Source organism: Cheilinus undulatus, linkage group 3, assembly GCF_018320785.1.
Source record: "Cheilinus undulatus linkage group 3, ASM1832078v1, whole genome shotgun sequence".
Taxonomy (NCBI): domain Eukaryota; kingdom Metazoa; phylum Chordata; class Actinopteri; order Labriformes; family Labridae; genus Cheilinus; species Cheilinus undulatus.
Genome location: NC_054867.1, coordinates 51,479,198 through 51,496,530, shown reverse-complemented (window position 1 = coordinate 51,496,530; position 17,333 = coordinate 51,479,198). Strand labels below are relative to the sequence as shown.

At 40.6% G+C, this 17,333-nt stretch overlaps 1 protein-coding gene across 1 annotated transcript in view; it reads right to left on the bottom strand.

Annotated features, from left to right (window-relative positions):
- Positions 1-3,840: 3,840 nt before the first annotated feature.
- The window catches only part of LOC121507338 (protein-glutamine gamma-glutamyltransferase 5-like), a 42,568-nt gene continuing 29,075 nt past the window's right edge, over positions 3,841-17,333 (bottom strand). The window contains exons 13-16 of the mRNA XM_041783620.1: positions 14,493-14,667; positions 14,240-14,403; positions 6,893-7,026; positions 3,841-4,801 (exon numbers count right to left, since the gene is read on the bottom strand). Coding sequence (XP_041639554.1) covers positions 4,654-4,801; positions 6,893-7,026; positions 14,240-14,403; positions 14,493-14,667 — 621 coding nt within the window. The 3' untranslated portion in view covers positions 3,841-4,653. The remainder of the gene's footprint in view (positions 4,802-6,892; positions 7,027-14,239; positions 14,404-14,492; positions 14,668-17,333) is intronic.

The window sequence follows — 17,333 nt, the reverse complement described above, 5'->3', positions numbered from 1 at the left end:
TCCAATATGTAGCATCCCATTCCAAAAGCTTTGCATGGTTACTGACATACATGCCAACATTTCATTTCAGTAAGTTTTCCTGTGATAATAAGTACAATTTGGATGTTTTCTTGAGATATGGACAAAAGGTCTTGTTTTTTTTTTTTGTTTTTTTTTTTTTATTTAGCTTCTCCCCTGCTGGTCCGCTATCAGAATAGTAACATCACTTTCAGCCTGAGCACACTTCCAAATGTGATCACAGTCTGATGCAGTGGGTGGCAGTATGCATGCAGTCAATTTGCAAATCCACTATAAAGAGGAAAGAAGAAGAGACAACTATGGCAAAAACTCACATTGACATTTGCTTATGCTCTGTGCAAACAATAGTCAATACTGCTTCTATGGATAGACTCTAATGTTTGCACATTATTTCTGAAACGCCCTAAATGACCCTTTTCCTTCTTCCACATCTGCTGTGCAGCTATGAGGATGAAACGGGCCTGTGCTGCAAAGATATAAAGGTTTTTGAAGCAACAACAGACATTTAGAAATACCTTGGCTCAACTCACCGATGAGTACCCCATACTTGGGCACAGTTGCATTCACATCTCATGCCTGAGTCCACCTCTGTTAGTGGGCTCAGGCCACTGGTCAGATGAACCAGAGTTTTGGGTCAAGTGTACTCAGATCTGGGCCCAAATCCCCAATGTGAAAGCACCCTTATGTATCTTTATATCTCAGGATAACCACTGTTCTTCCTCACATAAGCTAATTTCACAATCTCAAGAAGTCTTGTGATAATAACTTTTTTTTTTACATCAAAAATAAATGAGAAAAAGGCAATGTCCTCTCAAGATTTTGCTAAGTAGAAATTGTGTTTCCTCAGCTCCATTTCTGTTTTTTTTCTCTTAATAATAAGTGACTGATGAAAGATCTGTGTAAGTTTTTGGAACTGTGAGAAAACGTACAATCATTCTAACCAAAGACAGACTTTCCCTCTTGGGATGTTTAATATAAAACCCCCAGATGTAAAAGCATACACTATTTTGAAACAGACAAAGCCAAATGTAAGATAAAGTCCATCAAAACGGATTAAATACAGTGTGTATTGTCTCTTTGATGTTTTATACCATCCAACAACACCTCAGGTTTATATTAGTTTATGCTTTTTTATCTAGTGAAGAATTGGAGGTATAAAGCAACACATTTCCTCATGAGGCTTCTAAAGTTTGATTATAGAGATATAGAACAGATATAATAATGAAACACCGGGAACATGGCGTTTACTAAACATTTTATTTTTGTACACCTTCAACAAGTCCAACAAAAAGTGCAAACAGAGAAAAATCAAGCTCATCCAGGATTTTGGTCTCTTATATTTTTAGCCACAAGGAGTCGCTCTAACACCAGCTCATCAGGCCTGAAGGCTGAAGTTATGCAGAGGAGGAGAAGGAGGTCTCTGTTTTTACAGGAGTTCAGACTTGTAGATACTTTATGAATGAGACTGTAAATCTCTGAGATACTGTTTGAGAGTTGCATGTTTTTATTGGAGCAAAATGTGAGAGGGTGGAGACCTGAGAGCAAAAACATATTTGTGTATAGTTGTGGTGATTGTTGTTGGCTGAACTGCATTTGAAACATCACTCACTGCAGAGAAAAGTGTCCAGAAGCCTCTGCTGTCTCTATAAATCAGGCTAATCTGCATTTCTGTTACATTAACCTTTGACTGGATGTGATTTGCATATTGGAGCTGGAACATAAAGAGTCATGCATAACGATGTCCTACAAACTGTAATGCGTGCTAATGCTTGTTTGTTACATATTATCAATAATGACTTGACAGTACCCATTGTTGTTTTATTTCCTGTTTTCAGAAAATAACGGCAAACTCCATGTCTAAATTGCACAGATATATTGGTTGCAATACAGTAACAGTTCAGTTAACCTGACATGGCAGACTTCACATTACATGGCATATATTTCACATCCATCAGGGTAACAACCTATAGACCATGTTTGGGATGAGCAGAGCCTTTCAAAATAAAACTTGTGAAGTAACTGGATGAATATTACATCTGTCCCATTCATCACTGGCCAATCAGAGCAATGATGTAGTCGCCGTGCACAACTACAACTTTAAATCTTTGTTTGCTTCTTTGGTCTTTCTTTAGAAAATTCCTGAGATAATGAAGTGGAGTAAACAGTGTTTTACTTGCATGCTTTATTGCTCCCAAGACATATAGATAGCTCAAATATTAAAAGTAAATTACCAACAATTTCCACAGGGTCTGTGTCTGCAGCATTCCTTTTGTACTGGTTTTGGCACCCTTTCCCACTGGGTCCATTTTTAGAGCACAGTGCAGCCAGGTCCCAAGTTTATGCAGGAATTAAGACTGCAGCATACAAACAGCATGCGTCTTTCCTTTTCCAAGGTTGATTTGCTCTTTATTTGCTTCCTGCTTAGAAGTAATGTTGATGTAGTGATGACATAAAGGACCAGCAGTTTGTTTTTGTGCTTTTCTGTGCCGTATTTCATTTTTGGGATGATCTGCTCTTTGCAAATGAACACACGCTGGCACTGAAAATAGACTTAGCATCAATCTCCAGCAGAGAGGTACTTCTGGCACGCTCTGCTGGGGACGAATCACCACAACACTGACTAGAAAGGTGCAGCACAGATGGAACACTGCACAGCAGGGGCGTAGCTAGGGATTTTGGGCCCCCAGGAAGAATATTACAAAGGTCCCCCATAACTGGCTAGCCAAGCAACAAATGTTGAATATTCTTTTACAAATATATATGCACTGTAATATATTTTTGAAGCATAATCACCCCATTTATAAGAAATATTTTTACTGTGGTTAAACTGAATTTACTTGCATTATTTCGCAGCACTGGAGTATACCATTTGGGGAGCAGAGGTCCCCCAGTATTTATTTTACTCCATTTAACACAAATTTCAGTTTGTTTACTGATTCATTTTGTCACTTTTGATTCAATAATGACACTAATTACTAAAAAAAAGAAAAAAAAAAAAAAGAAAAGAAAAGAAGATATAAACACACTTTTTATTGCAGGCTCCTCAAAGGCCCCTCCCTACTGTTGGCCCGGGTCATCAGTACCCTTTTTCATCCCTGTGCTACGCCCCTGCTGCACAGACAGAATAAGTGGAAATTGCAGGTAATGCAGAGGAGAATGAGTTGCTTAGTGGCATAAACTACTGTCCAAAAAAATTAGAACTTAAAATATACTGAACACCAAAAAAGATCCAGAGAAGGATCAGAGCCAAAGTCAGCAGATAATTTTTTAATCATGAAAAGCAAAAAAAAAAAAAACTGTGCGTCCGAAAGAGTCAAGGCCTGTGTCCACGGCTGCCACCTTTGTGTAAAAAGGACCCATTTTTAATTTAATCCTCAGGTCATTAGCTTTGGGTAGTGACTGAAAAAATTAGACATCAGAAACAGGAGGCTGAGATGAGTTTCTCCTTAAAGGGATACTTGCAAATTCGCCCATTGCCATAATTCCTATAATCTTAATAATCAGTTAGTTTCCTTTAGTTGTCAGTGCAAGCTGTTTCTAGATCTGGGGGGACTGATAAATCAGCTGCGCAGCTAATGCTATGGAGACAGATGGTATTTTTGGCTTTCCCTCATCAAACTCATCAAATACACAATCCAACAACTCCAAAACGCTCTCATGGACAAGTTGTGACCTGCACATTCACCACACTATGAAATAATCATGGAATGTTATGAGACGGAGATGTTTTAAAGCTAAATGCAAAGCCAGAACTACCAAGTAACTACGGCACTGCCACAGGCGCGCACTGTGTCACTCCACCCAGTGGTTTACTCAGAAAGTAGTTCCGAGTATTTGCTTCATGTGTCGTAATATTACATAATTTTACGTTATTATTTCATAGCATGGTGGCCGGCCTCAGCCTTAAGAATCATATATGCTTCATGTTTTAAACGTATACAGATATGGACAAAGCTTTGCATCTATACTCGGTGTTCATTTCCTTTCTATTACTTTTTATGCAAACACTGCAGAAGCGCTCAACAGTGCCCGTCCACTTTTTCACCAGTAAAACTGCCATTCAAAACCCCCATAGACATTTTCTAAAATCCTTATTACAACACTTTTAATGCATGGTCCAACTTATCTAGCTGCCTGAGTCCTCATGACTACAAAACTTTTGATCTGGAGCAAAAACTACCTTTGAAAACAGAGAAAAAGCATCTTCCTTTACAAAGAGGAAAAGAACTACGTATCCCACAATCCATTGCAGTTCATTTTAGTCCCTGTTAATTATAGCTTTTCAAGTTCCAACCATGTAAGTACCTTTTTTTCTACATTTATCTTTATTGTAGGCATATATTTAAAAGGGTAATGTCATATCCTGGGGAAAGTTTTGAAGTCTACAGTTGGCAAGACAGAATTCCTTTACATTGTTTTCAAGTTTTTTTTATATTTCCTTGAATAAGGAAAAAAAAATAAGCACCATTTGAAATAGACCTTACCCGTAATATGTAGGAAAGCAGAAGTCAACAAACGCAAATGCAAAAGAAACTGCTGTGACAGAGGTTGTGGAAGCTGCCAGCACAAAACAGCTATAGACACAGGCTCTGATGAATCTAACTCATAGAGTAATTCCTGAGTCAACCTGAGAGTTTACTCAGTAACCTTGACGGTGCAGCTCCCTTTGATGTCTCTGAAGACGGAGCAGTCAAAGTCGACCGCCAGTTTCCTATCTCCGGCCTTGTAGGGAGTGATAGGGATCTTGATACGTATCCGTGAGCTTGGTTTCAAGTCAGTAAGTCTGAGGGTAGAAATGCAGAATTAAGTGATGTCTCTCTAATGCTGTCATGTGGTGGTAATTGCCAGATATTTCAAGAATAAGTCGTACTTTTCACTGGCAGCCATTTTCACTTGTATCTCAAATTCTGACCTTTTCAATTTATTATTTAGATTTTTTTCTAATATTTTGACCTTTTCAATTGATAATTTTCACTTTTTATCAAATATTTTGACCTTTTCAATGTATTATTTTGACCCTTATATCATTTTTCGACCTTTCAGGTGCACCACTTTCAATTTAAAGCCATATTTTTGCCTTAAAAACATGATCAGGCTTTCTTTTATATATATTTGCCTTTTAAAAGCATTATTTTAACATCTAATTTCATGTTTTGACCTTTTGAACAAACAAGTTTGACTTTTTATCTCAGATTTTGAGCCTTAACTGATTATATTGACATTTAAATCTCAAAATTATTTATCATAATTACTCATTTTTTCCCTCATAATTTATTACTGGTGAAAAATGAGTTTGACAGTCCGGCTATCCACTTGAGGGCATTTTTATCATTTATCAGATTGTATTCAGAATTTTTTTTAGTAATCTATTGATCATATTGATTAGAGAGAGGTATCATTAAAGTATGGATCAAATATGATACAACAGGGTTAATTCAGAATCAGGACTCCTCTGTGATTGAGTTTGACACTCCTGCACTATTGGAAGGTTTTTCTCAGCACTGTGACAGAGTCAAATACAGCTAATGCTGAGCTCATGGTGATTGATGCAGGTCTTTATAATAATAGGCGACATCAGAGAGTCAGTCTGGACCTGCCCTCTTTGTAAAGTGTCACGAGATAACTTTGGTTATGAACTGGCACCATACAAACAAAGACTGATCGATTGATTTGCATACTGGTATATCTTCTCGTATCTATATATAACAGTAGAGGATAATCCTTCTCCTTCCACTGCCTTTTCAATGAAAGTCTACAAAGTACGGATATTGATGAATTTATGATGTGTTTGGGTCAATAATGCTGCTGTTTGGGAAGCGAAGTGCACTAGTCACTAGTTTTTGTACCTGCTTTTCCCAGGACAGTCTCTGATCTATAATAACACCTGGAAGTTTGACATCATCTACCTGATTTAATAAAGTCTGTTTTATCCTGAGCTCAAGCTTTGGTTTAGAACATAAACAATAAGCAGTTCCAACTACTAGGCTAGTTGTTTTGGGTACATTTAATACAAGTTTATTGTTGCTGATCCAGTCTACCACTGACTGTAACTCTCTCTGTAAATTAACATTTAAATGATCAATATTTTCATCTGATAGATATATGGTTGAATCATCAGCATACATTGAGATACTTGCCTTATCTAAAACAGAGGGAAGGTCATTAGTGAAAACTGCGTACAGGAGTGGCCCAAGAAAACTTCCCTGAGGCACACCATGTTTCACAATCTTTACATCAGAGAAGCTTCCATTAAAATACACTATTGTCTCCTATCACTTAAATTGCTATTAGTCCATTGTAATGCAGCTTCAGAAATATCATAACATTTAAATTTTTGTAATAATAACTCATGACCTATTATATCAAATGCTGCAGAAAAATCCAGCAGTACTACTCCTGTTAGTTTCCTCTCATCCAAAGCTTTGAACCAGTCATCAACCATCTGGGACAAGGCAGTAGCCGTGGAGTATTTTTCTCTATATGCATGCTGAAAATGTGTTATTAATTTATTGTTTAAGAAATAAGACTGAACTTGCTCATATACTATTCTTTCCATCATCTTCCCTAGCAGTGGTAATAAACTCACTGGCCGACTATTTGAACCAGAGAAAGACTTATTTTTATCTTCAGGTATTGGCACCACTTTAGAAATTTTCCACGCTTACACACAAACATTTTCATTAAAACACTGGTTAATTATGTGTGCTAGGTGTGAGGATCCCTGTCAGGATTCTGGTGCTGTAATGTTTGCTCAAGACAGTCATATATTGATCATGTTAACACAGTCTTTGACGTCAGGACTGGGAGCTGCAGACCTTGAATTCATTGTTTTTGTAACATTATCTTTTATAATGATGTGTGTTGATAGACTCACTTGAATTCGCTCTCTGTCCTCCAGAGACCAGTTCCACAAATGGTAAGTGTGCAGTTCTTCAGTGTCTCATTCACAGGGTTCATGAAAACCACCTCTGCCTCTGAACTTTCTCCCACTTTGAGTTCACTGGGCATCTGAAAACAAAACAATTAGAAGATTGTTGAAACACTCAGTAGAGCTGTTTACAACTCTAAAGATATCCTGCCTAAGGTTACCGTATTTTCAACTCTCTTACAGAAACTTTAATTCACCCCCCCTCAAAAAAACACAAGGATTGCATCGGTGTAGAACATTTAATATCACTGATTACCTGCACTGTGACTGTGACATTCTTTGTCATCTCATGGTTAGCAAAGCCACCCTCCATAGCAGCCTGTTTAAGGTGGCTGTCACCAGTTTTTGGCTCTCTAGCATGGGTCACAGAAGGACCACATTCAGCCACTTCCAACTCATTATGGCTTTAGATCCCACCTTGGATGTCTGAGTTACAGTCATCATCTAGTAATCCCTCTAAAAACACAGACAGCTCTCTCTTTTTGCATTTCTTTCTCTTTTTTCTGCCCCTCCTTCAGAATCCCCCTTGTATTTCCTGCTTCATCTCCTTTTTCTCACTTCATGCATCCCTCTCTGCTCTTTCTGCATTTCTCTTTATCTTCCTGCACCATCCTAACCTTGCAAAGCAGATGGACACGCCCGCTTCCGTGTTTGTCACTGGCAAATCCATCTTGCAAAGCTCCCGTCTGAACAGTTTGGGCCCAGTTAGAAAGTGACAGGACCAATCAGCTACAAGGGGCAATACTCTCAGGCGCGGCAGAGTCATGCCATATGCAAGCAGTGAGAAGAGGCCGGTGTAGATATGGCAGATGACAGCGTGGATCCTGCTAAAGCGTAAGTTTTATCAGAACTTGATGACATTTCTCCATTAAAAGAAGAACAAAGAATAGCAGTGAGTTGTTTTCTTTTCATAAACAACAAAAGTCGTCTACTGACACGTCTACAGGTTCACGTCTCTATGGAGTTTGCATCTCGGTATAGCTACGTCACATTTTGTTGCTCTGATTGGGCCGTAAAGATGTGACAGACAGAACGTTCATCCAATCACCCTCCAAGATTTTTTCAAAGCCTCTGCCCTTTCCCAAACGCTGTGTATGAGAGGTTTTCCAGATGGATGTGTGAAACGAATCCATCTGGCGTGTCAGGTTAGTACTATCCCCTCCTCTTCTATCAACTCCTATTTCTCTGTCTGCATCTCCCTCTTTCCTATTTCAATGTCTCCCTTTTCTCTGTTCATGCATCACACTTCTTTTCTGCAACTCTCTCATCTTTTTCTTCACCTCACCCTTCTCTTCTACATCTCCTTTTCCTATCTTCATGCATCTTTCTCTTCTCTCTTTCTTTTTTTAAAGGTTTAATTAGGGCATTTTTGTGCCTTTATTTGAGAGGGGCTGCAGTGGATAGAATCAGAAATGGGGTCGAGAGCGGGGGAGAGACATGCGGTAAAGGGCCTCAGGCCGGATTCAAACCCGGGCCATCCTCGTACATGGGGCTCGCCTTAACCACTCGGCCACCTGCGCCCCACTCTCTTCTCTTTTTCTACATCTTCTCTTCTCTCTTCATGCATCTCACTCTTCTCCTTCTGCTATTCTATATTTTCTCTTCATTCTTTTTCTGCATGTTCTTTTTCTTCCTGCACAATCTCTTCTGTCACCCTGTTTTTCTCTGTCTGCATCTTCTTTTCACTATTTATGTACCTCTCTTTTCTCTCTGTCTGCCTTGTTTTCTCTTTCTGTACCACCTTCTTCTCTTTCTGCACCTCCTTTTACTCTTTTCATGCATCTCTCTTCTTTTTGTGCAACCCTTTATTCTCTCTGCATCTCAATCTTTTCTCTTTCTGCATGTCTCTTTTTCTTCCTGCACCCTCTTCTCTTTTTTCATCTTACATTTTTCTCTCTGCACCCCCCTCTTCTCCTTTTCCCCATCCCCCTTTTCTCTCTTTCTGCATCTTCCTTTTCTTTTTTCATGCATCCCCTTTTCCAATATTCATACAATGCTTTTCTTCTCTATTAATGCAGCATACTCATCTTTTTATCTGCATCTCTCTCTTATTTTTCTGAACCTCCCTCTTTTCTTTCTGCATCTCCATATTCTCTCTTCATGCATTACTCATCTCTGCTTTATTTCCTTTCCCTTTGTCTGCATGTTCTCTTCCTCTTTACCTCATCTCCTTTTTCTCTCTGTAAGCATCTTCCTCGTCTCTCCATACAACTCCCTCTTCCCTCTTTTCCTCCTTTTTCTTTAACTGTATTTTTTTGCCTTTGTGCTGTATTATATAATATGCAGCCTCATAATTTTGTTAATTAGTTAGTCAGTTGGTTAGTTTATTGTCCCTTCTGGGAAATTCATTTTCACAGATTCTGTACATACAGGTATAAAAAAGCCTTACAAGAGGGAACAGTCCCAAGAGACACACACGCACACACACACCTACACACATACACTCACACAAAACCCATAACATTCACTTCCAGCAATGATTACAAATAAATAAAGACAATCAGGTGTCATTCACAATTTTGCTGGTTTAGTGCTGTGATGGCGGAGGTTATTAGACTGTTTTTAAGCTGTGCTCTGTTGTATCTGAGTGACCTGTATCTGCGTCCGGAAGGCAGTAATGTAAAGTAAAGTATTGGTTTAGTGGGTGGGTGTGATCTTGTGTTATTGCGTTTGTGATGCATCTGATGGCTTTGGCACTTAACTGAGTGAGACTGGGAGTTGGGAGGCCTATAAGCTTTGTGGCAATATTGGTTGTTTTTGTGAGGACATTCTGGTTTTTGATTGTGAGCATATTGTAAAAGTATGTCGAACAGTAAATGAGAACAGGTTGAACAATGCTTTTATAAAGGTCAAGGAGGAGATCTGATGTGACATTCAGGCTTTTTAGTTAGCGGATGACTGAAAGTCTTTGCTTTTCTTCTGAATTTCCCGTGTGTGTTGGTCAAAGCTGAATTTATTGTCTATCGTTAGTCCAAGGTATTTGATATGATCCACTATTTCTGTGACGGTGTTGTCAATGATGGTTGGATGTTGGTGATTGTGAGTCCCGAAGACTATTTATTTTGTTTTATTAAGGTTCAGGTGGAGATGGTTTTGTTTGCACCACTGATTAAACTACAGGATTGAGTTCTGTTATTCCTGGAGTGAATGATTGTCCGTGAGAAGGCCCACAAGTGCGGTGTCATCTGCATATTTGAGGAATGTTATGGTAGGAGAGGGGCTCGTGCAGTCGTTTGAGTATAAGGTGTAGAGAAAAGGGCTCAGCACACAGCCCTGTGGTGCTCCAGTGTTGGTGGTGAGTGGAGCTGTGACTAATGTGCTGACCTTTACAGTTTGTTGTCTGTCTGTGAGGAAGCTGTATATGATGTGTATCAACTGGGAGGGTAGGCTGAGGTGGATTAGTTTTTGGATTAGGTTGTGTCTCTGAATGGTGTTAAAGGCGGAGCTAAAATCAGCAAAAAGAATCCTGGCAGAAGTTTTTGGGGAGTCGAGATGTTGCAGGAGAAGATGGAGGAGGCAGGCCACAGCATCCTCTGTTCCTCTCTTGGCCTCATAGGCAAACTGAAAGGGGTCCAATTGTTTGTTGACAAGTGGCTGGATGAATTTTAGCATCAGATGTTCAAAACATTTCATGATTAATGATGTGAGGGCAATGGGTTGGAAATCTTTGAATTCTGTTGAGCGAGGTTTTTTTGGGAACAGGGATTATTGTTGCTTTTTCCATATGGTGGGAATTTTGCAAGTGTGATAAATTTCGCAGAAGAGAGAGTGTATCACTGATGCAAGTTCTAAGGCACAGGTCTTCAGCACCCTTCCTGAGATGTGATCTGGTCCTGGTGCTTTACCTGGCTTGTATTTGTATAACTGATGCTGTACATCCCTTAATGAAAAGGGGATCATTGGGGTCTGGTGGGGGCAGACCACTGAGCTCTGCAAGGCACTCACGGGTACAGTCATATTTTTCAAACCGATTGAAGAAAGAGTTCAGGTTGTTTCCCATCTCAGGAGTTATTGTTTCGGAGAGCTTGGGCTTGTTTCCTGTTAATGTCTTTACCATTTGGAAAGCCTGTCTGGTGTTCATGCAGCTGAATTCATTTTCCAGTTTGTTTTTATATTCATGCTTGGCCCTCAGAATCTCACTTTTGAGAGTCCTGTTTGCTGACTTGAGTGCTGTCCAGTCCTTTTGCCTGAAGGCTTTGTGTTTCTTCTTCAGGCTTGTCCTTATCTGAGGGGTAATCCAGGGTTTGGAACTTGGATATTTGATTATATTTTTCACAGGGATAGTTGTGTCAATACAGAAGTTAATGTAGTCTGTGATAATGGATGTTTTCTCATCTATCTCTCCTTTAAAAGTATTCCAGTCAGTGCATGCCAGGGAGCCTTGAGGTTGTATAATGGCGTCACCTGTCCACTGGCGGGCGCTGTAGGCGGTTGGCTTGTGACGTTTGAGTTCCTGTTTGTAGAGCGGAAGTAAACAGATGACGTTGTGATCAGCAAGTCCCAGCGGTGGATATGAATGAGCACGGAATGCATCCGTGATGTTTCCGTAACATAAATCCAAAATATTTTGCCTTCTTGTTGGTATATCAACATACTGTTGGACAGAAGGCAGTGCAGTGTACAGTCTGCAGGTGTTGTAGTCGCCCAGTATAAACACGGGGGCCCCTGGATACTTTGCTAACATGGTGTTAGCCTCTTCGGCTAACACCTCTGCTGCTCTCCTGTCATTGCAGTCCAGGGGAATATACACACAGCTGACAACAACAGTAGGAAATTCCCGTGGAAGATAATGGGGGCGCAGAGACACTGTCAACATTTCCAGATCAGGGGTGCACATTTTATGATTGACTTTGATGTTAGTACACCATCTGTCATTTATGTAGAGGCAGACACCCCCGCCTTTCTTTTTCCCGGACTGGCTCGTCCTATCCGACCTGATGATAGTAAAACTGTCCAGGTTTACCTCATCATCCAGGGCAGACTCGTCCAGCCAGGTCTCAGAGAGAGCAATAATACAGGTGTCCTTGAAGGTTCGCTCTAGCCGGCACCGAGCGTGTTACAGGTCCATTTTGTTACGAAGAGATCGGACATTTGCCAAGATGATTGAAGGCAAGGGCGGCTTAAAAGCACATCTTCTAAGCTGGCACCGTATTCCTCCTCGCCTGCCTCTTTTCCTTTGCCGGAGCTCTTTCGGAAGATTCACGGCAGGCCTGGTGGTACATGGAGGGGAGCTCCATAGTGACAGTAGCTCAGCACGGCTATAGGTGAGTAGCTTATCGCTGGTGATTGGTCTCACCACAAGACTGTCACTTATGAGAATGAGCGTTGCAATTGTACAGATTACAAAAGGAATATATAGCTTCATCATTTTTGCAGTAACACGCAGACTAAACATACATACAGGACAAAACGAGGCGTTCAGACGTGTAAAGACTGTGTTGTCCCAGCAGAGCGTGCACCATAGTCCCCCTGGTGTGCTATTGGGAGACTGGACTGCTGCTGGGAGACTGGATAGATTTTGCCTCTATATTTGGTGTCTTTTTGCGTGAAATATCTTCTTCTAATCTCTTAAAATCTAAGCTTATAATACCTAATCATATCCTACAAACTGGAGACACATTGCACAAACCTATAATCTGGCTGCCTTTAAAGCAGGGCTGTCCAATTTGGGGCCCGCGGGCCAACTTTGGCCCACAAGTGATTAGTTTTGGCCCGTTGCCCGTGTTCAAATTTTTAAATATTTTTTTATTATTATTATTTTCCCAGCAGTCTAAATATTTCTTTCAATATTTATTTATTGTTGCAATTCCTCTCCTGACCACAAATTAACACTGTGTTACATTGGGGGTAGGGTGGCGCTGCTGAGCTCAAATCTGGAAGCCCATGACCAGAGAATGAGTCAGTGAGAAGATGCTGGGGTCAAGCTGGGGTCATGGCAGAGATGAAGCATGTGAGGCGGTGGCACAATGATAAGAGAAAGTTAAAAAATAGTTGGGAACATGAGTACTTCTTTACTAAACTGATTTCAAGGCAGTATGCCTACTTAGTATTTGTGCCATATGGATGTTCAGACATTTCATGCTGTGAAACACAATAAAGAATAGTGTTATTCATTTTCAAAATTACTTTGTATGAGTTTTTATTTTGCACAGTTATGCTATAGGCATATTTAATTTCATGCACTGCAACATGAATGTTTAGTTTTGGCCCGTGGCTCTCCACCCCGATTCATTTTTGGCCCTTCACTAAAAAGAATTTGGGCACGCCTGCTTTAAAGCATCAGATGAATCACTCAGCATGAATCTTTGCCATGGAAAATATAATCACTAGTAGTTGTGATTTGTGTATCTTAAATCTGTATGACATACACAAACTGCCTGGTTTGCTTTTGTAGGTCGTTCTATAAAAGACTTCTTTGATTCATAACCAGCAGCATTTAGACCTAAACGCTGAGGTGCAAGGGCGGGACTTTCTGGCAGCTGAATGCTTTTTAATTGAGGCGTACTGGAGTGAGTGAACCCTACAGCAGCTCAACTGAACTGAACACATTTCTCTTACACAACAACCCACAGTGGACACAAAAGTCACTGATGATGACAGTCCCTAGCCTGCAGGCTAAACTGATATCGATACTAGAGAAGAAAAAATGAGCATATACAATAGTTTTTATGTGCTTTTGTTGCACACTGCATCAGAAACAGCAGATATAAAGTCAACTATGAATGCATGAGGCAACTATGATGCCTCAAACTATGCATGTGACTATTGGTTTTCTATAAACGTTTCTGTATTTTTATGCAGTTATTAAACGCGGGTATTGGAGGTCTGCCATGCTGTTTCAGAACACTCTGATGGCGTGCATGATCACAGTCTGCCTTTTGAAACAGACACCTGAAAGCACAGCTAAGCATGCAGTTTTCAATTTAGTTTCTGTACAAAAACTCTGTTGTCACTACTCCAAGTCCAACACAAGTGCCAATATCCTGCTAAAACATGCAGGATGTTGAAGCAATAAGCGTTTCACATTTGGATGTGCTTGTGCCCACAAAAAGCAACTCCATCAAAAAATACTTTGAAGGCGCGAGACCTTGTTAACTGTCTTTTTAAACAAATGTCCCATTCTGCCTGAAGTCCTCTACAATCATCCAAGTCCCAAAGAAGAACACCATCAGTGGACACATCTAGAAAGAAAGAAACAAAGAAAGGAAAGATGGAAAAAAAGGAAGGAAGGAAAAAAGAAAGAAAAGATGTAAGGAAGGAAGAAATAAAGAAAGAAAGACTTTGTCTATATACCGTGACAGAGATTGGGGGGTCTTCCAGGATCACGTCATCGTCAGCGTGGTAGGGGTGATCTGGGTTCTTTTGGTCCTTGACGATGACAGAAACCTTCATGCCGTCACTCCCCAACATGGGTTTACAATAGTCTGAGAACTTGACCACGATTGGGATGGTCAGATCTTCAAGAAAAGGAGAGATTTAGTCAGTTTATCTCAATTCTAACCAGTCAGTAGAGTTTTTCTCCAATCCTTTGAGATAAATCTGTCACCTTTCCCAGGCAGCAGTGTCTCCTCCTTCTTGTTTTTGAGGATGACCTTGGTTGGACGTCCGTTGTAATTCATAGCTTGAATGTTGTATTTGATGATCAGCGGTCTTTCCTTGGTACTTTTACTGTTAAGCTTCAGATTCAGGCAGACATCCTTACCGTTTATTGGCTTTGACACCTAAGAAAAAGGTAAGAATTGGGACAAAGGAGGATTTTATACAGTGCATTCAGTAAGTATTCAGACCCCTACATTAACTCTTTAAATGTAGCTCAGGCTCCTCCCATTTCTTTGATCTTTGCTGAGATGTTTCTACACCTTGACTGGAGTCCACCTGTGCTAACTTAAATTGACTGGACATGATTTGGAAAGGCACACAAAAGCTCTCTATAGAAGGCGTCACAGCTGTCAAAGATATCAGAGTAAACCAAGCCATGAGGTCAAAGGAGCTGCAGAGCTCAGTGACAGGGTTGTTGACTGGCACAGATCAGGGGAAGAATACAAAAACATTTCTGCCGCACTGAAGGTTCACAAGAGCACAGTGGCCTCCAGAATTCTCAAATGTAAGATGTTTGGCACAACCATGACTTTTGAATGAGCTGGGTGCCCGGCCAAACTGAGCAAAAGGGAGAGAAGGTCCTTAGTAAGAAGGCTGATAGGACAAAGTTCCAGAAGGTCAACCATCACTGTAGCCCTCCATTGATCTGGGCTTCATGGCAGGGTGGCTTGACAGAAAACTCTCCTCAAAGCATAATGCGTAAAAGCTCACTTGGAGTTTGCAAAAAGCTCCATGTTTAAAACCAAGCAGGCTTACACCAGCTCTCAGGTTTCTCAGGGGAAATCCTTGCAAAAACATTGCTCGTAGAACTGAGGAGCAGGGTCCAAGCACGCTTGCCCCGCCTCCAAGCATTCTGCAGTGCCAGCAGTTTATCACTTAGGGATAACTCGAAGTCTTGTTTAAGTAGCAACCGCTGCACTAAACTTTGAAATACCTGCCAGATTATTGGTAGAAGAACGAGAAGATACTTTGAAGTTGAAACGATGTGTGCTTCTTCTTCTGGCCGATCAAAACAATGCTTACTGAAGCTGGGCTATTTAACGTCGGAACCCTGTGTCATCAGCTCTGGACGCGCCCTCAAATGGGTAGCTTGGTTTTGGTGGAAAAGCACAATGGGCTGCCAAGTAGAGGCAAGCCGCTCAATGTAGAGGAAAAGCCCCAACAGACAGATGTTGCACTCAGTCAATGTGGATTAAGCGTGCATGCTAAACAGCTGTCCTAAAATTGTTTTGCGTGTATTTTTCCATGTTTAGGATTACATGAATGGCTGAACTGAGGGGCACAACACAGAGCGTTAACCTTGTAAAGCAGATGGATACGCTCATTTCTGTGTTTCTCACTGGTGAATCTATCTTGCAGAGCTCCCATCTGAAGCTTCTGGGCCAAATTAGAAAGTGACAGGACCAATCAGCGACAAGGGGCAGTACTCTCAGGCGCGGCAGAGTCGTGACGTAAGCAAGCAGCAACAACAGGCCAGTGCAATTATGGCAGAAGAGCTTAGCGTGGATGCTGCTAAAGTGCCAGTTTTATCAGAACTTGACAACATGTCTTTGTTAAAAGAAGAACAAAGAACAGCAGTGAGTTGTTTTCATTTCAAAAATGACATAAGTCATGTACTGACATGTCTACAGTCGCCATGATTCGCGTTATTCCTCGGTAGCTGCACATGTGCACCTCGGTCGTGGCTACGTCACGTGTTTTGTTGCTCTGATTGGCCCGTAAAGATGTGACAGACAGAACGTTCATCCAATGACACTGAGTTTTTTTCAAAACCTCTGCCCTTTCCCAAATGCTTAGGATTGAAGGTTTTCCAGATGGATGTGTGAAACAAATCCATCTTACATGTCAGGTTTACAGAGTGCCAATTTCATGTTACAATTGTCACGAAAGGACAACTAAAAGATAGAAACAGCCCAAAAATAGATGGTAAGACCTCGCAGTTAAAAGGGTGTCCAAAAGAACATGACTCTAGGTGAGGGTTGGAACAAAGAGCAGCTGGGTAGTTAAAAGCTTTACCTTGAAACTCCCTCTTCACAACACTAAAACATCTGTAATAACACCGATCCACCTGTCAGTCCTATGGTCCTTTCTACCCTCAGTCCTGAACAAGACCAAGATAAACTTGGACTCCTTCACTTGGTGCACAGACTCTTGACTGAGCCTGACTGATATAATGACTAAACAAATTTAGATTTTAAAAAGAATGTTAGCACTTTAACATCCCCTGCTAAGGAGTAGGAAAAAATCCTGCAGACTTTATCTTCAGCTGTATCATTTCTGTAGCTGAATGGAAGGTATGGATCTGTGCAAACGAGAAAAAAATCCCAAAATGCATTTAATAAGATTTTGTTTTTTTTTTAAGTTAGAAATCTTGTGATTTCCTGAAACTCTTGACTAGTTTAAAAAGCACCTGCTCACCTGTAATCCCTTTTTTTATCCCGAAGTATGCTTTATGTGTTCACATCATTAAAGGATTTAAAAGGTGCACCTCATAATAATTGGATTGTAAAACCACACTTCTTGAAACAAATCCATGTTTTTGTCCTGTTATAAATAAAGCATTTGCAGACTGGGAGATAGCGCCTGTTAATGCCTTCGGCTGCAAAGCCTCAATGCCAATATCCTGTTGTAACACCCAGAAAAGCATTCCATGTTTGGGTGTGAATGACATGCACGATCACAACACCGCATTCAGAGTTAATATGCAAATTAGATGGTAGTCTCATAAACATTTAGTTTTTTGTTTTTCAGTTAAACTCATGGATGGTGTTGTGTCTCAGGGCTCTTT